This window comes from Propithecus coquereli, unplaced genomic scaffold (genome assembly GCF_000956105.1).
Source record: "Propithecus coquereli isolate 6110/MARCELLA unplaced genomic scaffold, Pcoq_1.0 Scaffold120, whole genome shotgun sequence".
NCBI lineage: Eukaryota > Metazoa > Chordata > Mammalia > Primates > Indriidae > Propithecus > Propithecus coquereli.
In genome coordinates, this window is record NW_012136081.1 from 833,338 (window position 1) to 855,068 (window position 21,731).

Consider the following 21,731-nt stretch of genomic DNA (forward strand, 5'->3'; position numbering starts at 1 on the left):
CACTCTGCAATGTGACTGGCCTGTAGCCCTCAAGCGCGCCAAGGTCATGAGGAAATGTAAGGAACTGTCCAGGCCGAAGGAGACTAGGGGGACCTGACAAGTCAAGGCAGCGAGTGTAGTTGCCTGGACTGAATCCTTTACTGCAAAGGACATTATTAGGCTGGGGACCTGGTAGTGGTGGCGGTGGGTGGGGGTGGCAGATGGAGAGCCTTTCTGCTGCAATGTTTTAGGGGGGCAGGGTGGGAGTGGGGCTGGGCCAGGTGGGGCTGACCCACCCGCTCTGTGCCGCCAAGTGGAGCTGGCAGACACGCCTCGCCTGAGGCATTTGCAGGCGAGAACGTGAGACTCAGACAGCCGGTAACTGGCAGCGAAGGGAGACACACAGCCTCCCTGAGCTCCGCCGGGCACCCTGGGAGGCCCTGGCTAAGGGCTCACTGACCCTCAGGCCCACCTTCGGGGCATCGCTGCTCCCAGGTGCCTGAAGGTCGGGGGAAGGAGGTATCGTTGGTGTTGCCCAACTACCAAGCAGCACAGCTGGGACAAACCCTCCTTGGGTTTGCCCTGCCCCAGGTGCTCAGGCCTCCAAGGGACTTGGCGGTCCCCAGCTTCTCCTAGCCCTGGTCACGTGGGCAGGGCACAGCCTAGGGAATGGGCTAGAGTATGTCAGGGCAGAGCAGAGCAAGTCCCCAGCCTGAGGACCCAGAGCCGCAGGATGCACAGAGGAAGCTAGCAGGCAGCGCCAACCAGGCGGCTTCCTGGGAGCCCCTCAGGGCTTTTGCGGGGCCCTTCTATGCCCTGGCTCACCAGTCTGCCCTGTTACTAGGGCTCCTCCTGGTTTTAAGCCTGGTGTGTCCTACCTGGGTCCACCTTGGCTCTAGACCAGGCCGCAGCTGTTTCCAGCTGTGGCAGTGACGGTGACAATTTCCTAACAGGACCACTTCCTATAGACAATAAGGTGTGAGCTTCAACACTCAGCCAGGGTCTGCGCCCCAAGCCAGGGACACCAGACTGCCCAGCCACCATCAGAAGCATCTCATGGGCATTTGGAAGGAATGGACTGTGATTCCCCCAAATCCTTCGCCCAGCCTGGACACACCAAGCACACCCCAAGGACCCCTTCCTAAGTTAACAACTGGGGAAGCACGCAAAGCAAAAATACTAGTATCAGAATCAGATGTCAAAGTAAGGGGAGATGAAGAGCTCAAGAAATTGGCTTGACTCGGCTTTGTGGCTCTATTTTTTTTTGCCATGTGGAAACTACATCGCCCACCAAGGGTTTATTTTAAGGCAACTGGGTTTTGCCCCTTGCTTACATTTTTCTCGTCCCAAGATTATTTTTATATATATATATGTATTGTTTTTTTCGGCCTCCCAACTTTGAGGAACAGGATCATGATTATTTTTTAAAGCTCACCATTTTCTTAAATTTATTTTTTGGTTTCATTTCTTGATATTAAAATTTGTGCCCCATCTGCAATGTATCTGGGTGTAGGTGTGTGTGGGGAAGGGAGCCGGTTTCTGAGACTCCGAGGAGGCCGCTGTCTGCTTTGCATCGATTCAGGGCTCTTGCATGTCCCCCAGCAGCTGGGTCGAGCTTCCCTCACAGAGCCCAGTCCAAGGAATCCCATCTTTCCTGGTGGCATCGTGTGGGCACGTCTCCCCAAGGCCTGGGCACGGCCCTCCCCACAAGTTCTCTGAGGAACTCCAGCCCAGCTCCGGGCAACAGACACTGAGCAGTGTTCACACCGCTAGACACAGACGTAGGCAGCACAGGGGAGTGAGGACAGGAGATGGCACCTCGCCCTCCAGAGCCCAGTCCCTGCCCCACCAGACTAGCCAGTCCTGGACTCTCTGACAGGAAGAAATTACAAGGCAGTGACTCGTGTGGCCCTGGAAGCTGGGACAAACCAGGGTGACTGAGTCTCTAAAAACACCTTCCAGTTCTTACCAGAAAGCTGGCCCTGCAGGGAAGGCATGACCAACAGCCAGGTAGCCGGACCTGGCTACCACACTGGGGTGGGGAGTTGGGGGAAAGTAAACCAACTGGCTTCTCTGGGGCCGGCTGGGGCCCAGGGTCAAGGTGGACTGTTTCGAGGGTCCAGGCTAGTTCTCTCCCGTCATCCTGTTTAGTTGCTCGCATCCTTCGACAGCCAGGTCTCGCCCAGCAGAGGCCACTCACACCACACGTGCTCAGGCATCTGTCCCATCTTGCTCATGTCTCATTTCCATGTGAATAAGTGAGTGGATGGATGCCTGAATGAAGGAGCACATCCGATCTGCACAAAACATCCCTGAAGCAGGTGTCTTGACTGTGCGAAGGGTGGAACCGAGGCTCAGAGAGGTTCAGTGACTTGCCTAAGGTCACACAGCTGACCATCAGCGTCAGCCCAGCCTGCCTGAGGGCACCGCCTGCCCTTCCTCCCAGGTCCAACCCTGGAATCGGCACCATGACCAGGGAGGAAAAAATAAGGAGGGAACTTTATTTAATATTAAAGTTGGGGAGAGGACGGGAAGAGAGGTCGGCCTCACTTGGTGATAGTGTTCCTGCAGAGAGAAGAGGGACGTGAGCCTGCAGAGAAGCAGGCACAGGCCTCACCGCCCCACCCAGGCCCGGAGGCCCCACGCCAGCCCCTGCCCACCCTCGCGCCTACTCACGCGTTCATGCTCTTGCCGCTGCCGCTGAGCACAATGTACGGAGTCTTCTGGGCCTTTTGCTTCTCCTGGAGCAAAGCCACAGTGCCCAGGGGCGTGTCACTGGAGCTCATCTTCTTGAGGAGCTGTGGGGTCAGGGACCAGTCAGCATGAGCGGGAGCAGGCCCCAGCGTGCCAGTCAGCCCCAGCACCTGCAGGGGCAAAGCCCCACCGTATCCCCAAGGGTACCCACCGCCTCCTCATCCAGCTTCTTCATCCGCCGCTCCGTCTTCATCTTGCCTGAGCCCTTCCCATGGAAGCGGTGGGACAGCTGCCGGAAAGCCTAGGGACGCAGAGCATGAGCCGGGAGCTGCAGGGACCCTGGGTGGGACCAGGGCCACCTGTGCCCACAAGGAGCTTCACAACAGGGTGGGGGGTATCGATTCACCCAACCCAGTGCCAGGGGCTGGGGCGGGAGGCAAACCAGGAAGTGTGGGGAGAGCGCTTGTGGGGCAGAGGGCAGGAGGGCACGGCCTTTGAGGCTGCCAGGCGGCACCGGAGGTGACAGCTGGGGAAGGGCCTGGACACTGCCCACCAGAATGGTGAGGGCCAGCAAAGGGGGTTCAAGCTGTGGCAGGCAGCAAAGGTACCAAGGCACCTGCCTGACCCACCTGCCAGGCCTGTGAGGGGACTGCTGTGCCCACCAGAGACAGAAACCGAGGCGATGGTTCGGATACTTCACCAGGCCCCGCAGCCGGTGGGAAGCCCAGGGCTCCAGCCTCTTCTTGACCTAGTGGCACTTGGCCAGGCCCTGTCTGCAAAGGGCCCTGCTCACCTCCTTGGGTGTGAGTTTCCGGCCTGTCTCATCCACGTACTCGATCTTAACATCAGGCTTGTAGCCGTCCTTCTCCTTGAAGTCCTGGGTGAAACCGCGGTACTCCTCCCGCCGGCTGTACTTGTCATCGATGGCCCTGGCATGAGACAGAGGGGCCTCGCTGTGAGCCACTGCCCACCTGCTGTGTCCCGGCAGTCCCAAGCTGGCACAGGCCCCGTGGCCCCCACATGCCCACCACACTCACATCTTGTCCTCAATGCAGTACACGGCAGAGGGCAGGGACTTGTTGGGGGCCTTCACCCGGGCCACCTTCTGCACAGTGGTCTCCAGCAGCCCTGGGGACAGATGTGAGACTCCAGGCTACCCAACCCCTCAGAGGCACAGCTCCAGGGCAGCCTGAGGAGGTGAAGCAGGCCTGTGGCCCCAGCAGTCAGTGGGCACTACGGGGCCAGCATGCCGTAGGAGGGACTGTGACAGGCCTGTCCACAGGGAAAGCAGACACACTCAAATCGGCCCTCACCGGGGCACTGGCCGAGTACCCGGCAGAGCTGGATCTTAACACCAGGGCCCCTCTGTGCTGAAGCCAGAACAGTTGCCACTCCCCCGACTCCTTCCTGGCAGAGCAGACGGACAGATGCTGCTGTGACCCCACTCCCAGGCTGGAGGGGGAGCAGTGGCTCAGGGCATCGGGACTGAGACACAGAGGCGGCCGACGCAAGCTGAGGAGGCCCTGCCCTTACCTGCCTCGCCCGCAGGCGCCCGCAGGCGCCCACGGCGCGCAGGCCCCGCAGAGGCTCGTGCTGCCCTGGGCTCCTCACCTTTGTTCTGACACAGGAGCAGCGCGGCCGCCAGCCCCCTGTTCACAATGGGCTCCTCGTCCAGGATGGTGGTGGAGGAGGCGGAGAACTGGGGACAGCACAAGTGGGGGGTTAGCAGGTGCCAGGCCCCGTGCGACTCCCCTCATTTAATCCCCAAATAACCCAAGGTGGTCCACAGAGCCCATTCCACAGATGAGGAGGTTGAGGCTCTGGGACACTGAGGGACTTGCCAGGCGCTCTGTCCCCAACCCGAGCCCCCACCCCACCAGGCAGCGCAGCCTCCTCACATCCTGCTGTTGCTTCTCTTCATCTAGGTTGACCGTGCTCCAGCCAATGTTCTCCTCGCCGTCTGATTCGGAGCCCCCGTTGGCTGAGCGCTCCTCGTCCCGTTCAAAGTCCTGGGGGACAAAAGACCAGGGTCGGCCCGGGCAGCCCTGGCCCCGCCAGCCCACCCCACCTGAGCACTGAGGCTCGAGGACAGACGCCCAGGACCCACCATGAGCTCCTCCTGCTCCCCGCGGTTGCCGGCCAGCCCGTAGGTGGGGATCTCCCCCAAGGTGCGGCAGAACTCGGACGTGGCGTTGAATACAATGGCCCCCTTCCGCTCCGGGTCCTCATCCTCCTCCCAGCCCCGCTGGCGAGACTCCAGCTTCTTCATAATCTCCACCACCTGAGGGAGGGAGCAGCTGTGGGCAAACCCGGAAGTTTCTGGGGTGATGCCATTGAGACCCAGAAACCCAAGGGTCCCCCTGGTGGCAGCAAGATAAGCCATTCCCACAGCCACACTGGACCTCCGACTGTTCCCCACTTCCTCTCTGATGCCCCCACGCCATTCTCGACTCTGCACCTATCTCACTAGGTTGTTCCTCTGCTCCAAACCCATCCATGGCTCCCTACTGCCCTTTGAATTAACATCCAAAATCCTACACGGCCCTCCCTGACCAGACCTGTGCTGATTCCTCTCCAAAGCCTCTCGAAACACCACCTACCTCAGCCCCACGCACCTTCCTCCAGGGTCCCTCCTGCCACCCGCTCCTCCCCCGATAAGTTTCTGTTTCAGGACTCAGTGTAAACAGCATTTCTTCCAGAACCCCTTCCCTGAGGCCACAGAGCAGCCAGACGGCCCACTCTCTTGACTTCCCACAGGCCAGCTTCTCATTTTCCGCTTCACCCAGAAAGCAGGTGCCACAAGAAGAGAACTTCCCTGTGCTGCCAACACGGACACCAGCGACCCGCGCACCAGCCGCAGCCTCTGCCTTCCCTCCTGTCGCGGCAGATGCCTGGCCACACACGCAAGGATTATCTAGTATCTTCCAACTTTTAAAACCATTCTCCCTCAACCCTACAGCCCCCATGACAACAAACTCCTCAGAGAAGTTTCTAGTCACCATGTACACTTCTGCACCCCCTTCCTTCCATTTTATTATATCACGTGTATTTTTTAATGAACTTCAACAGAAACATAAAGGGGCATACCTAACACACACATACGTTTTCCTAAACAATAACCAAACCAGCATGCACGTCCCCGTGGCCGGCTGAGAAACAACACTGCTAACGCCCTCCCAAGCCCGAGTGCTGCCCCCATCGGTGGTCACGATTCACCAGCTTGTCTTTACGTCACCACGGCAGGACCGAACCCTGACCAGAGTTATCGGGTTGTGCATTTTTAAAGTGTTATGTAATCTGAATCACACTGTATGATTCTTCTATGATTTGCTTCTTTAAAAATATGTATTTTTGAGGTTAATCCTGTCATGAGTGGCTATACACGATATGAATGTACCTGGATCTAGTTATCTGGCCCACCGAGGACAGACTTTTTCTGTTATCACAAACTGCAGCTACGAGCCACCTGACGCCTGTCTCTGGGTGCACCTGGGGGACTTCCCGGGAGCGGGACATGGGCAGGATCATGCACTGTCCTCCCAATCTGCCAATCTGATTAGACTCGCTCGTGTGGCCACTCACACGTGAGTGCGACAGCATGCCTAAGAATTCTGGTCCTCCACGTCCTCCCTCCCTTTCACTGTCAGACTTCGATATTTCTGCTGAATTGCGTGGGTGTGACACGGCACAGCATTGTTTCAGCTCACGTCCCGGTGACAACTGACACAGCTGGGCCCTGCTGGGTGTCCCCTGCATCTAGCCTTCCTCTTCCGTGAATTGCCTGAGTCTCCGCCTGTTTTTCTGTTTTGTTGATTTCTTTTGTCTCTATATATTCTTGACACCAACCCATGCTTGGCTATGTATATGCATAAATATCTTCTCCTTCTGGCCTGCCTTTTCACACTCTTCTTTGTATCTTTTGTAAAAAAAAAAAAAAAACTTAAATTCTTAATTTCTATATAGTTTAATGTTAGTTGTTTCCTTCAAGGTTTATGCTTTACATTTATATGTTTAAAAATTTTTTCTACCAGAAAGTCATAAACGAAACTTCCTTAATGTTCTTTTGAAATGTTAAGTTTTTACTTTGAAGTTCTCTCTCTAAGGTGTGAGGTACAAATCCAATTTCTTTTTTCTGGAGGCAGGGTCTCACTCACTCTGTCGTCCTGGCTAGAGTGCAATGTCTCACTGCAGCCTCCAACTCCTGGGCTCAAGCGATCCTTCTGCCTCAGCCTCCTGGGTAGCTGGGATGACAGGCGTGCGCCACCATGCCCCGCTAATGTTTCTACTTTTTGTAGAGACAGGGTCTCGATCTTGCTCAGGCTGGTCTCAAACTCCTGGCCTCAAGCAATCCTCCCCCCTCGGCCTCCCAGAGTGCTGGGATTACAGGCGTGAGCCAGTGCCCCATCCATCCTCTTGATATCCAAATTCTCTGTAGCATTGGCCACAGTTGATCACTATCTTCCTCTTAAGACCCCTTCCATACATGGCTTCTAGGATGACACATTTTCCTCTTTTACCTTCCTCACTTGCATTTTCTCCAGCTCTTCTCCTGGAACCTAAGTTCTCTCTTTTTTTTTAGTAGGATCCCCTTCTTATTTTTAACGTATATACATGTGCATATATTTTCTTTCTTTTTAAACACCTAACTGAGGCCTATGTCTCTCCTCCTCTTTATCTAGCTTCACTCTCTTGGGGACTCCAGCCAATCCCACAGCTTTAAATCCCATCTACATACTCACTTCCACATTATGTCACTGGTCCAAGCCTCTCTTCTGAAGCTCAAATTCATGCATCCAACTGCTTACTCAATATCACCTCCCTCTAATAAAGAAGCATCTCAAACTTAACCAAAATCAAACACCTGATTTTTCCCCCAAACCTGTTCCTCCCTTAGTCTTTCCCATCTCAGTAAGTGGCCCTACCAGTTAGCCAGCTGTTCCAGTCAGAATTCCTGGGAGTCATCCTCAACTTCTCTAATTCACTGGCAATCCATCAACAAATACTGTCAATTCTACTCTCAAAAACTATATTCCAAATACAACCCCTTCTTACCGTCTCCGAGGCTGCCACCCTAGACCACCATCTGGAGTGGATGACTGCACCGGCTTCCCAGCTGAGGGCCCTCCCTCCACCTGTGATCTACTCAGTCCCTTTTCACACAGCAGCCAGAATGATTTTTTAAAAAACAAACTCAGGTTGCAGCGCCCTAATGGTTAACTCTACCACACGGTTCCACCAGCCCAGGTTGCTGGCTATCTCCGCCGCACCGTTCCCTATCACTCGCCTCATCCTCCTCTGCCTGGAAGCACAGCCCCAGCGATGCTCCTTGAGCAGGTCCATCCCCTCCGCCCTCAGGGCCCTGAGCACTCCATGTCCTCCCAGCTCGAATGGCTTAGATCTCAGGTCAATTGTCGCCTCGTAGGGGGCCCTTCCCTGACCATCCTGTTTCAAATAAGAATGCTCACCCCTCACTCCTTTCCAGGGCCTTGCCTTTTGGTATGCAGCTTCATGGTGTCATCACTACCCGACATTGGTCATGTTATTTTCTTACTTTCTTCCATGTCCTCCCACTAGAACAGAAGTTCCTTGAGGACAGAGACTTTAGTGCTTTGGGGCACTGAAATATTTACTGCTTAAGGAATGACTAACTCTGCACTACGTGCCCTGTGAGGGCAGAGACCTGCTCCGCCTTGCTCCCTGTGACATCCCCAGCAGCAGCACAGTGGCACGTGGCAGGCACTTGGTCAGCGTGGCAGTGTGGGAAGGAAGGAGAAAAGGCGAGTTTCGAGATGTCCCTTCTCTTCATCCGACGCAACTATTCTAAGCAAACGACTCCACAGAGACACAAGGCTCTGTGCCCAGGCACTCCCAGGAACAGCGCTGGCCGCGAAAACGAGGACCTCCAAAGTCTCAAAGGCCAGCACGCAGCCGCTCCGCTGCATGTTCCCTTCGGCAGCGTGCCCTGACACCCAGCTGCTCCCGATGACACACCTCCCCTGAGGTCGTCTCAAATGAAGGCTGTTTTCCTCTCACACCCAAAGTTCTTAAAGGACTAGACGTGTGTCTAGTGGGGTCTGTCCTCCTGCCTCCCCGTCACCAAACATCACCCACCTCCAAACATCTCCACTCCTTCCTTCCTCCTGCAACGATCCCAGGCCCGCTGAGGCTCATGCCACCAGCCCGCGTCGCCTGCCATTCCTTCCTCACCCGGCAACTCCCAACCTCCTCACTCTCCCCTCCCACACAAAGCACTTCAACACCCAGCTTACTGTCTTCCCTCCTGGTGACCTCCGGTTCAAAATGGCCCATCCACTAACTGCCCCAGAGCTTCCCTGCCCTCCTCACCTCCAGTGCCCTTCCCCGCCAGGGTCACCCTGTTGCCTTTACCATCACCAGTGGCCACACGCCTTCAAAATCTCCGTTTCTCAAGGACTCTCACTGTCTGCTCCTGCTCATTTACTCTACTAACCTCAGTCTAGCAATCCAACCACGTCCAGACCCCTGGCTCCATCCTCACATCCCTTGCTCCTCCTGCCTTGTCCCTTATTAGCCAGCTTGGAGTTGGGGGGGATCAACAGAATCTCTGCTCTGTAGAGACCTTAATTGCCGTGCCCACCTCCCTAGAAAGCCCAGTCCTGCTTAATCCCAACCACCCGCGTACTCGTGGACTACACGGCGCAGCTGAACACGGCCAGAGAGATCCACAGATGTGCTCAGTAGGTCCCCTCAAATCCACAGCTGATGGGGGAGCCCTGCCAATCTCCAGTGAGCCTACTCTTCCTCCATGGGTGTCTCCCCCCTCGCACCTCCCCTTCCTCTCCTCCTCACACCTTCCCCTCTTCCCCCTCCTCACACCTACCCTCCTCATACATCTCACTTCTTCACACCTCCCCCCTCCAACTCCCCTTCCTACCACCTCCCCCTCTCCACACCTCACACCTTCCAAGGGTGTCTCCCCCTCCTCCCACCTCACACTTCCCACTCACTCACCCTCTTCACTAGAAAACACTGGGACACTCAAGACATGGGCTTCCTTAACTTCCCCCAACCAAAGTTACCTGCATCTGCTGTCCCCCTCCCCCACTTTCCCTGCTGCAATAAATGAGGACACAGCCTGGCTTCTCTTAAAGCCACCCTCCACCTGTACTCTAGGCCCCATCCCTGCCTGCAAAAATCTTTTTTTTCCATTTCCAGCTCTTCTAGGGAAAAATATCTCTTTTTTTCTCCTTTTCCATCATTAATTCCTCCCTCTCTATCTTGACATCAAACATATTTGAGAATCTGCATCATTAAAAAAAAAAAACTCCTTTGAGGATGTGAAACTTGATTGAATACTGGCTAAATAAAGAAACTAAAAAGAAGGCTGGGCATGGTGGCTCATGCCTGTAATCCTAGCACCCTGGGAGGCCAAGGCAGGAGGATCACCTAAGCTCAGGAGTTTGAGACCAGCTTGAGCAACAAAAAATAGAAAAAATTAGCCGGACGTGGTGGCGTGCACCTGTAGTTCCAGCTACTCGGGAGGCTGAGGTGGGAGGATCGCTTGAGCCCAGGAGTTGGAGGTTGCAGTGAGCTTCGATGACGCCACTGCACTCTAGCCGGGGCAACAGAGCAAGATTATGTCTCAGAAAAAAAAAAGAAAAGAAAAACTAAAAAGACATTTGGAGGATAACTGGGAAATTTTGGTGCATGGGATATTTATGGAACTTTCAGGGCCATGTGGCAACGTAGGAAAATGTCTTTATTTTGAGATGCCTGCTGAAGTGCTTACGGGTGAAGCATCACAACATCTGCACAACTTCCAGAGGTTCAGGAAAAAGAGAGAAAACAAAGAAGAGAACCATGACAAAAGTTTATAATTATTGAATCTAGCGGAGACATAAATAAAGGTGCCCACTATAATATGCTTTTAGTTTTTCTGCATGTAAATGGTGTAGAAGGTGCTTCATATGTTTTAAAAACTTGCTAATGTGCAGCCAAGCTGAGAACCACTGGACTACATGACCTTTACAATCCTCTATGATTCTTCGAGATAATTTTTAATGCTGATGCTACCGACCACCAAATTTGAAAAAGAAAAACCTCCCTCAACTCACACCCCCTTCAGCTTATTGCTTCATTTCTCTGTTCCTCTTTAGAGCCAGAGTGGGCAAACTGTGGCCCACCACCTGTTCTTATAAATAAAGTTTTATTAGAACCTGACCACACCTATTCATTTACATATGGTCTGTGGCTGCTCTCTCTACCATGGCAGAGCACCTGAGCAGCTTCAACAGAGACCATAAGCCCTTAGACCTCAAATGTTGACCATCTGGTCCCTCGACAGAAAGTGTGCCCCATCCTGCTCTAAGGAACTGTCCCAGCTGCTGTCCTCACTTCCTCACGCCCTATCTTCCCAGTCCTCTGGAATCTACCGGAACTGCCTCTGCCATGTCATCCCTGACTTCATCTCCTCACTCCCTCACCTCAGAACCCTTTCCTGGCTCCTGAGGCCTCATTCCTGCAGCTTCCCTCCTACACCTCAAGGGGCTGCTGCTTCTCCGACTCCCCTGCAGGAGCCCCCGCCTCTACCCAACATGGTGAGCACTGGGGCTCCCTCCGGCCTCTTCCCTCCCAAGCTCCTCTCTCTCCCTAAGTGGGAAGTGTAGGGTTAAAAATGTGGCCTCTGGAGTCAAGCCGTTCGAATCCCAGCTCTGCCAACTTGCCTAACGCCTATGCCTCAGTTTTCTTATATGTAAAATGAAAACAACAGAAACTTCCTCACAGGGCATTGCTGTGAGGATTAAATGAATCAATACACATAAAGCACCTGAGCAGCGCCCAGCACACTAAGTGCCCTGGTGAGGTCAGTGATGACCATGGCCTCGAGTGCCTCTCCCACCAACCCCTACCCCGGACACTGGCCCCACCACCACCCCGTCACTCTCTGCTCCAGCCTACCTGGAACACTCTAAGGTCATTTCTCCTGAAGACACTGCTGTCCCCTCTACCACTACCCCCAAATCTCTGCAACGATGGCTTCTTATGTCACTCAAGTCTCAGCTCAAACGTCACCCTCTGAAAGGTCTTCCTTGAACATCCCGTCTAAGATCCCAACCCTCCCACTACTCTCTCGTGTCATGTTGCTTTTGTCTGCCCAACTCTCATCCCTATCAGAAGCGACTGTTTGCTCCTGTCTTCACAAGGTCACTGCTGCTGCCCAACAACACCCTAGAAAGTCAGCCCCATAAGCACAGGGCCCCTCGGCTGTCCTCTTCACCAGTGACCCCCACCTGAGAATAATGCCGTCCTGACAGCAGCCATGAACAAATATTCACAGGAGGAAAGAGGAGACACAAGGCTCCAACCACTAAAACAAGCATCTTATGGTGAAAACACCACAAAAACCTAGAAACCTGCTCATAACATGACATTACACGGAAAAGAGACTTCAAATGGGAACGTGGCTGTTGCCTACAACACAGGTGCTCACAAGGACAGGCTGCCACAGACACACTGGTCCCCCCAGCCGCCAGCACCCAGTCTCACCTTCTCACCGCTGTCTCGCAGCTGCTGCAGCTGCCGCAGCCGGCGCCCCTTCTCCAGCTGCTTCTGCAGCTCCAGCTCCGCCTCGTCCTCCTCCAGTGCCTCTGCGGACCCTGATGGCGAAGCGCCACCCTCCTCTAAGGGGAACACAGGGGATGCCTGCTCAGACCACCTCCCTGCACCCCGGGGCTCCCGTCCCTGCCTCCTCTGGCCAGGCCCCTCACCCTCATCACTGATGTCCATGTTCTCGACCCGAGTGTCATCCGACGGTGGGGGCTGGGATGTGGGCTCCTTCTCTTCCTCATCCTGGGCCTCCTCCTCCACCTCAGGCACTCGGCGCCGCCCCCGGCCCCGCAGTCTGGGGGAAGGAGGCTCTCCAGTGAGCATCGGCCCCTAGGCCAGCCCAGCCCAGCCCTCACACCGCGTCACCGTGTCCAAGCCCACCTGGAACCAAAGTCCCCATCTTGAGTCTGGTCCCCAAGAGGCAGCAAGTCATCCGCCCGCACTACCACCTCCTTCTCCTTCTTGCGGATTTTCTTCACCCGCCGTTTGGTCTTTTTAAAGGTCACCTGAGGGGAAGCGAGGAGAGACGTGAGGTGGGGAAGGGGGGCCAGCCACAAGCTCACAAGGGTGAATGCTTCTTTAGTGTGACTCTGTGCCAGCCACCATCCGAAGCACTTCCCGTACGTGACAACAGCTGAGGTGGGTGCAAGTGTCATCCGGCTTGTGAGGTGAGGAAACTGAGGCATGGAGAGGTTAAGTACCTGGCCCAAGGTCCCCAGCTCTTCAGTAGGAGGCCAGGGCTGGGAACCTCAGCAGTCCTCCTCTTACCCACTCGGCTAAGACACCTACCACGCCAGCTGTCTATCCTGTGTTCCCACAGTCAGGCCAAGTGCAAAATCCACACATGCCCATAAAATTGCCGTTTACCCACGTTACTACTAATCCTTGCAGCAACCTCGGGAGGTGGCTCCTGTCCCTGACATTTCAGATGCGCCACCCCAGGCTCACAGTTAAACGACTCACTCAAGGCACAAGCTGGCAGCATGGCAGAGCCTGAACACACACTCGGGCCCATCTGGCTCAACAGCCCGTTCCATCTACGCCCCGCACTCCCCCGGGCTGCCATTTACCGCCCACCCACGAGGCCAAGCACTTCATGAACGTGAATACTGATCATCCTCCCTCCTCTGCACGTGCGGGCAGCTCGTGACCCAAGGGGAGGGAGGATCACCACCCCAAAGCAGGGAGGGCTCACCATCTCCTCAGGAGTGAGGTACTCAGAGGCCAGCCGGGGTCCCACTGTGCTCAGGGACTGCGCTTGCAGCCGCAGCTTGGCCCGGATCTCTTCCAGCTCCCGCTCCCGGACGCCATCGGCCATGCCGCCCTGCTCCAAGCGGAAGGAGTGCGGCCGCTCCCCCTCGAGCTCCTCATCGTACTTGGAGAGAATGGAGCGAGGTTTTTGCTGCAAGGCAAGAGGCTGAGACATAGGCTGATGCTGAAAAGCCATGGAGCCACCGTCTCTTCGTAGCCCCCACTCCCAACACCCTGGGCCCCAGCCACCCGCCCAACCCGGGGCATGCCTGTGCTAAGTCGTCCACGCTCTCATCCTCCGCATAGGGCAGGTAGTCGGGCTTCTTCTTCCGGAGCTCCACGTTTTTCTCTGCCCGCTCCTTATCCACCAGGTTCACGTTCACCAGCACATCCTCCTCCTCCTGCAGCACACCTGGGCACAGGGCAGAGGCAGTGGCCGCTCACACGTGCCCGTGACTCAGCAGTGCCCGTGCCCCCAGCCAGAGCACCCAGCTCAGCTCACCTTTGTCCTTGAGGGTGAGGATCACGGTCTCCCCTTCTCGGAAGGAATCTACGGCATGCTCCACGGTGAGGCCCTGCAGGTCCCGGGCACTGTACAGGTCCTGTGAGGGAAAGTCCAGTGGAGTCACTAACCCCAATCTACCCAATCCTGGGATCCCAGCACCAAGGCCACCAATGCCCCCTCCACCAACCTCCCAGTGCTGCAGTCTCACCTGCCGCCTCTGCCCAAACTCCTCCTCCACCAGAGTGCTGACTCCAAACTCTTGGTCCATCTCCTCCAGCAGCTTGGCCTGTGAGACAGGGAGGGGGTGACCTATGACCTCAGACGACTCAGCATCACCAGAAAACACGTGGGGCTCTACCAAGTGGGAGCGCAGAAACAGCAGGCCTTACAGGCAAGCTGCTGAAAGCCCAAAGCAGATGCCACTGACCACAGACCTCCTACTCTCTAAGCCCCGCATCACCTCCCACAGGTCAGTCTCCTGCCTCGCCGCCCAGTCAGGCCACCAGAGGCACTTGGCAACCACCCCAAGCTGCCCAGTCACTCACCCTCTTCTCTGCCAGGTCCTTCTCCTTCTGCAGCTGCCGGCTCCTCTCGATCCAGGCGGCAGTGTCGTCCAGCCAGGGGTCATCCTCCCCTAGTGTCTTTATCTTCCTGACCATGGAAGAAAGCGACACTCTGGGAGCCCAGCTCCTCCTGCTCCCCCACCCCAACTCAAGAGGCAGGCAGCCCCCTCAGCGCTTCCCTTGCCCGTCCTGGCCGGGACCCCCTCACCCCAGCTTTTGGTTCAGCAGTCGCTTTTCCTTGGCAGCCGCCAGCTTCTCCCGTAGCTCCTCACGCTGTCGCAAGGCCATGGGGTTGATGACATCAGCTGTCACGGGCTCCTCCTTGGTGCCCGCCTCTGGAAGGGGGGCCCAGACGTGAGGCTATGCCCGCCCATGGCTGGTGGGAGAGGAGGGAGCCACTCACCTTGCCCCCTTCCAGCTCAGGGGGCCAGAAAGGGCCAGGAAAGTGGGGGAAGAATTCTTCACCTCCCTACTCCCACTGTGTCCCCACACTCCCATGTTACCCCCCACACTCCCATGTTACCCCCCACAGCAAGACAGGATTCTCTGTGTTCTCCATAGCCCCTCAAATCATGCATTGAAGAAGAATAACAGATCAACCCCTGCACAGCCCAGTGCAGCAACTATGCACATCCCTCAGCCCATCTAATACCACCTCCCAGCCAGGGTGAGTATGCGATGGCCAAGTGCTCCAACTCAGCAAGCAGAGTCCCAGATCCCCACTGTGACAGCAAGGAGGGACCTCGTGCCTTCTGGCAAATAAGCTCACACGAGACCACTAAATGGTGCTGAATCTGCACTCTAACCCCACTTTCTTCAAAGACCCCTTCAGATGGCCTCTTGCCCTCACCCAAACCCAATCCTCGGCCTTACACTCACCCTTCTTGACAGCATTGACCTCCAAGGGTTTCAGCCCCAACTTTGCACGGAGTTTACTGAGAACAAGAGATACAAGTGTTAGAGGCTGTCAAAGAAATGGACGTCAAGTACATTCCCGGACAGAGAGGAGGTAAAAAAGAGTGGAAATGAGTGGTTCTAAGAGTTCCAAACACAGGGCCTGACCCAGGCAGCCTAAGGAATTCAGAAGGGCACTGGCCTCCAAGCAGTGAGCGTGGGCGCTAGGCCTGGCCTGTCCTAACCAGAGAAGGCCACCTTTCTCTTAGATCTTAGCTTCTTCTCCTGTAACTCAAAGGCTGGCTGTGATGACTGATATGGACTTTCTAACTCCAATCAGTGGTAATGAGAAAGCCTCCCCAGTGGCTGCCCCAGAAGCACCTGTCTTCAGAAGAAAAGAATAGAAACATAAGAGAGACAGTACTTACTTAGTCTCCTCGATGCTGAGTGAGGAGGCATCTCCGGAGCTAGTTTTGGAGCTGGCAGCTGGAACAAGAAGAAGCACGGCTCAGGAGCGGAACACAAGGCCAAGAAGCCAGCATGATTGGCTCTAGCTGCAAGGTCAAAGACGAGGGCCCCTCACCAGCACCTGGGCCTGCTGAGACACCAGAGAACAGTAGCCTTCTTCCACCTAAGCTCCCCAGCAGCTCTTCCTGCCTGAGTCCAGTCTCAGGGCGCTGCCTCTTTTCCACACCTTCCTTTCCTGACCCAAGAGATCCAACTTCCAACTTCCTGCAGCCTTCACCTTGCCCTACTTTTTTTTTTTTGGAAGAGACAGAGTCTTGCTATGTTGCCCAAGCTGGTCTTGAACTCCTGGCCTCACGCAATCCTCCTACCTCAGCCTCATTAGCTGGGACTACAGGTGCCCAGCTGCCCACTCCACTTTCGTATATTCTGTGTCTTCCACCTAAACCGTTGTCGGTGGTCTTACTCTAACAAAATCCTATCCAAATGCAAAGATCAAATACCATGTCCCTCATGAAGCCCTATTCAGTTACTGATCAGCATTAACTGCTTTCTCCTGAACTCCACAGCATGGTCAGTCACTTCTGTGTCTGTTCCTCCCCACAGGGCAGGGAATGAGGGAATGTGCTGGCAGCATGACTATGTCCTCTGTGCAATTCATGCAGTCAAGAAACACTTTTAGCTGTCTGCTCTGTGCTGGATGTTGGGGACAGAGATAAATAAGCATTTTGGACCTCCAATACCCACCTCACAAGCACATCACTTCACTCAACACCACAGAGAGGAGTTGGACACCATCAGATGGAGGTCCCTCCACCAGCTGCCGCCATGAGCTCTTCTTTTTCTGTCTCCCCAACCCACATCCCACCTCCTCCTCCTTTATCCTAAAAGTTCCTCTCTGCACCTGGGCCCTGGAGCCCGACCTCTCTAGGCTCTCTCCAAGGTCACCAGCCTCCTTATTTCTAAATCCAATGGATTCTTTTCAGTTTTGGTTTTCCTCGATCTCCTGTGGTGTGAGACTGTCGATCACGGCCTAACAACAGGCCCTTGCCACAGATCCCAAGACACAAATCCTCTGGTTTCCCTGCCTTTTTGACTACTCTATCTCCTTTTTTGTAGCATCTTCCTCTGCCCATTACTAAAATATTGGCATTTCTCAGGTTCTATTCCTGACCCCAGCCTTTCACTTCACATTCTCTCAGGGGGCTTCATTGGCCACTAAATACTCACCACCCCTAAACTGCTCTGTCCAGCCCAAACCCTGGGTTCCCCCATGCACATCAACCTCAACACTCTCCAAAAGTGAATTCGTAGGCCAGGCGTGGTGGCGCATGCCTGTAGTCCCAGCTACTCGGGAGGCTGAGGCAGGAGGATCGCTTGGGCCCAGGAGTTTGAGGTTGCTGTGAGCTAGCCTGACGCCACGGCACTCTAGCCCACGCAACAGAGCAAGACTCTGTCTCAAAACATAAAAAAAAAAGTGAATTATCTGCCCCCCAAATCTGCTTCTCAGCTCCTCAATCCCAGTAGATGACATCGCCACCCACCTAGCTGCTCAAGCCAAAATTCAAGGAATCATCCTCTTTCCTCCTTCTTCTCTCCCTCATCCAAGCACTAAGTTCTGTTAATTCCTCCTCCAAAACACTTCTTCAATCAGTCCACTTCTCTCCAACTCACTGCTGCTGCCTCAGTGCAGGCAGCCTTCACCGGGGTCTAGAACCCTCCAGATTTCCCAGCCTCCAGTCCTGACCACCTCTGACCAAGTTCTTAATGCAGTGATCTTTATAAAATATGAATCTGAGCAACTTACTGCCCAACTCAAATCCATGGCTCTCTACTACCCTCAGGACGAGGCCAAGTCTCTTTAAACTACAGTACAAGATCCTCCGTGTTCGGACCCGTGTTTTACTGCCCCTTGAGTGCTACACGATTCGCCCCATGCCAGGTTTTCTCTTGCCTCTGCACACGCTGGTACCACTTCATTCATTCACCCAATACGTTTATGGAGGACCTGTGATGTACCAACAATTGAAAACAGAAGACTTCTGTCCTCGTAGACCTTAGTAAAGAAAGTCAACCTTTAATCCCAAGTGACCGTAGGAAGACTGATAAGTGCTGGTGATGGGAGCCTGGCGTGCTTCGCAGGCACTGAGGACCCGCACCCGCTCGGGACCCCTACCTGTCCCGCCCCCTGCACAGGCCCCGCCCCTCACCGGCCTCGTAGCCATCATCGCGCTTCTCCCGCTTCACGCGCCGCTCAGAGGGCTCTGCCACGCTGCGATCCCGCCCATGCGCGCTGCTCCGGGCCTCGGCTTCAGCCCCGCGCCGCCCGCTCCCGCGCTCGCTTCCACGCTCTCGGCTCCGCTTCCGTCGTTCGCCGCCGCTGCCGCCACCACCGCCACTCCGATGCTTATGCTTTTTGTGCTCCCGGTGCCGAGGCGGCTGCTCGGTGGCGCCCCCGGTGCCGGCCGCCGCCGTCGTCCCGGCCGCCTCCTTCTCTCCGCGGTGCTTCTTTGACGACCCCATCGCGGTACGTCTGCCCCGAGCCCGGCCGCCGCCGAGCTCCGACGACGCAAAATGGAAACACTTCCGGGTCGCTTGGCAGACGCTGTTGTGTTGCCGGAAACCAAGAGGGCCTGCTTCCGTCGTTCGCTTTGGAACCTGCCCCAGAGGCTCATGGGAAAGCTGGGATCCAGGCCCGACCGCGCATTAGCGGATGCTTTGGTTGGGTGGCGGCCGTTTCGCTGGTGAGCCGGTTGCGCCAAGGGCACAAAGTTAGCATGGAGAAGATCGGATCCCAGAACTATAAGGTCCTAGATGCCTTCTAAGCCAGCGTCCCTGGAGCTGGAATCCCCCCCCGGCCTCCCTCCGCTTGCACTCCCCCAGCCGCGGGGTGTTCACTGCCCCACGGTCTGTCCGTGGACAGCTTTCTCCTCTCCAGTAGGCGTCGCCTAGTGCACTCCCTGGGGCCGTGGCTCCATCGGGTGTTGGACGATACAGCATGTTTTCCTCCTCCGCGAGACCTCCAGTTTCCAAACCCCTATAATCGGTATTATCAGCGAACGCCTTCCCATATTTCCTCGATTGGGTTTTTTTAACCTGCGCCCTGTGGAGTGTTAAGGACCTCCAGGTGAGCTTCTGTGCGTCTGTGAACCACCTGAAATTGAGTGCAAAATTTGGCACATCTGTGTGTATGAGCTTTCGGTTTTTTTCTTGAGGAGAGAGGCTCTAACTAAAACTACTGGGCCTTAATAAAATGTGGTATATGTATACCATGGAGTACTATTTAGCTATAAGAAACAATGGTCATATAGCACCTCTTCTATTTTCTTGAATAGAACTGGAACCCATTCTACTAAGCGAAGTATCCCAAGAATGGAAAAGTAAGCACCACGTGTATTCACCAGCAAATTGGTTTCACTGATCAACACCTAAGTGCACATATAGGAATAACATTTATCGGGCGTCGGGCAGATGGGAGGCGGCAGGAGGGGATGGGTATATACATACATAATGAGTGCAATGCGCACCGCCTGGGGGATGGACACGCTTGAAGCTCTGACTTGGGGGGGGGCAAGGGCAACGTAACCTACACATTTGTACCCCCATAATATGCAGAAAATAAAAAAAAACTACTGGGACTTAAAAGCCCAGTTCACACAACCCCTCTCACCCTACAGTGGCTCAGCCTGTCACTACCTGTGTGGCCCTTCTCAGCATGTGTTAGCGTGTCGCACATGCTTATTTAAAGTCCACCCCCCTCTCCCACTGGACTGGGAGTCCTCAAAGGCGGGGGCCGGGCTTTCCTATTCACTCTTGAATTTATAGTACTCAGTGTATATGTTGAAGACGGGTGGAGGAGTCACAGCTGTTACTCTTCAAGATGTTCCACTCCTCAGGAGCAGAGAAGGGTGTGTGTGTGCTGGGTGGGGGGCAGCCAGAACAGCCAGAGCTCCTGGGGGATGTGGGAACAGAGTAGGCCTGATGTCCACCCACCTGCCACCTCCTATTCCCAACCCGCATTCTCCCCTCCACCACCAGAAATCCCACACTGTATGTGCCTTAAAGCCTTTAATTTTTCTCTCAGGATCTGCACGCCGGGTCCAGGCTGGGGGTGGAGTGCCTGTCAGGCTGGCTGCCGGTGGGTTCCGTGCTTGGGGGACTCTGAGAAGAGTGCTCCATTCTCACCCCCATTGACTTATGACTCCTTCAAGACAGAAAGAAACCACTGGGCTCCACTGCTCCCACCCCCATACCCAAGGAAACCACTGACGATGTGGGTTCAAATCCAGCTCCTATACTGGATTTCTATGTGGCCCTGGGCAGGTGACTTCCCCTTCTTGAGTCTCAGTTTCCTTATTGTGAAGGAAGCCTCATAATCCCTGCTCTGTACCGGGTTCTTCTGAGACATAAGCGATCGTATACACTGGTGACCAGTGTGGCACCAGCCCCTAATGAGGGCTTGGTGTGTGGCCACTCAGATGGTCACAGAGCCCCAGACTGGCTCTGCTGCCTATTCACTCCTGTGTCCTTAAGCAAGGCCCTGCCCCTCAGGTTCTTAGTTTCCTCATTAGGAAGTAGAAACAATAACCCTGGCCCCACCTTCCTCCAGTGACATGGAGGACAGGGCCTCAGGGAGACCCTGCAGGGACCAGAGTGCTGGAATGGACGCTCTTTCCTGCAGTAGCTCGGCAGAGCGAGTTCTTAGCTAGCCAGCCAGCCTCACCTGGGTTTCCTGGAGGTGCCCTGTGTGTCCCCTTTTCCTGCCTCAGCCAACAGCTGCTCTTCATCCAGTCCCAGTGCTGACAGCACCTGGGAGAAGCGCCGGGTCACGGTAAGCCGGGCGTTGGCCTGAGGAGAGACAGGAGGGGTTCCCGCTCTGCACCAGGGTTGCCAAGGGCTCGGGGAGGCTTTGGTTACTGAGGGGATCCCAGGGCTTCCGAGGGGGCAGCGGGCCAGGGATCCAGCTTTGTTCTCGGGGCAACTTTATGCTTGCCCAGGTGCTAGCCTCACCTGCATAGCCTGCTGGAACAGGAAGGGCCGGGCCTGTACCCTGTGCTGGATGCCCTGCAACTCTGCCTGGTACTCAGCAAAGCGCTGTCGCTCCTGGCGCCTATGGGGAGACAGGCCTTTGGGCAACTAACCATGGGCACGTACCCACTCCTGAGCACACTCGTCCTCATTAAGGAGTTTCTATTTACGTCCTCCCCCCACCCTTACCTTTACAAAGCCATTTCATTCCCGTCCTGGCCCTGGATTCCTTGTGAGGTCAGCCAGGGTGGGAATTATTCACCCCATTTTATCAGTGACTCAGGAGGGTCAAGAGACTTGTGCAAAGTTGTGCAGCTGGGAAGTGAGGGACTGAGCCCTCAGCCCAAGTCTCCAGGCTGTAAACCAGGGCTTGCCCTTCCTCCCAAGGGAGAAGGCTCAGCCCTGCATTTGAGCTCCTCGAGACCTTTTTGCACAGCCTCCCCCTCCTGCAGTTCATACCTCTGCCCTCTCACACTGTACCCTGAGGAGGAAAGGGTGATTGTGGGCTGTGCCACTGTGGGCAAGGCCCCTCTCTGGGCTCAGTTTTCTTTTTTGTGCAATAGCAGGGATCGGACAGGCTTGCCAGTGTTCTCTGTGGCTCTTGTAAGCCAGAAATTGGGACAGAGGAATTAAAAAAAAAATGTGTTCCAAGTTAAAGAACACATCCCAGAAAGATCAGTGTTCCACTGGGGAAGCACAATTCCATTTATAAAAACCCAGTTTATGCACTTGTCAGAAATGTCTGTTCAACAAGCGGGGTGTTGGCC

General features: G+C 55.2%; 2 protein-coding genes across 2 annotated transcripts in view; both read right to left on the minus strand.

The window, feature by feature from the left end:
- Positions 1–2,458: 2,458 nt before the first annotated feature.
- On the minus strand, positions 2,459–18,545 carry SART1 (squamous cell carcinoma antigen recognized by T cells). Its single transcript, XM_012665610.1, has 20 exons — positions 18,147–18,545; positions 15,900–15,957; positions 15,457–15,512; positions 14,786–14,912; positions 14,560–14,665; positions 14,223–14,300; positions 14,012–14,111; positions 13,779–13,921; positions 13,454–13,660; positions 12,640–12,764; positions 12,420–12,553; positions 12,199–12,332; positions 4,781–4,954; positions 4,572–4,682; positions 4,285–4,372; positions 3,711–3,801; positions 3,467–3,602; positions 2,885–2,974; positions 2,656–2,777; positions 2,459–2,544 (listed from the first exon to the last, which is right to left on the minus strand). The coding sequence occupies exons 1-20, from the start codon at positions 18,457–18,459 to the stop codon at positions 2,526–2,528; spliced, it is 2,412 nt and encodes an 803-aa protein (XP_012521064.1). The 5' UTR covers positions 18,460–18,545; the 3' UTR covers positions 2,459–2,525.
- A 1,447-nt stretch (positions 18,546–19,992) lies between these two features.
- TSGA10IP (testis specific, 10 interacting protein) overlaps positions 19,993–21,731 on the minus strand; it is an 11,570-nt gene continuing 9,831 nt past the window's right edge. The window contains exons 6-8 of the mRNA XM_012665413.1: positions 20,947–21,046; positions 20,660–20,784; positions 19,993–20,140 (exon numbers count right to left, since the gene is read on the minus strand). Coding sequence (XP_012520867.1) covers positions 20,017–20,140; positions 20,660–20,784; positions 20,947–21,046 — 349 coding nt within the window. The 3' untranslated portion in view covers positions 19,993–20,016. The remainder of the gene's footprint in view (positions 20,141–20,659; positions 20,785–20,946; positions 21,047–21,731) is intronic.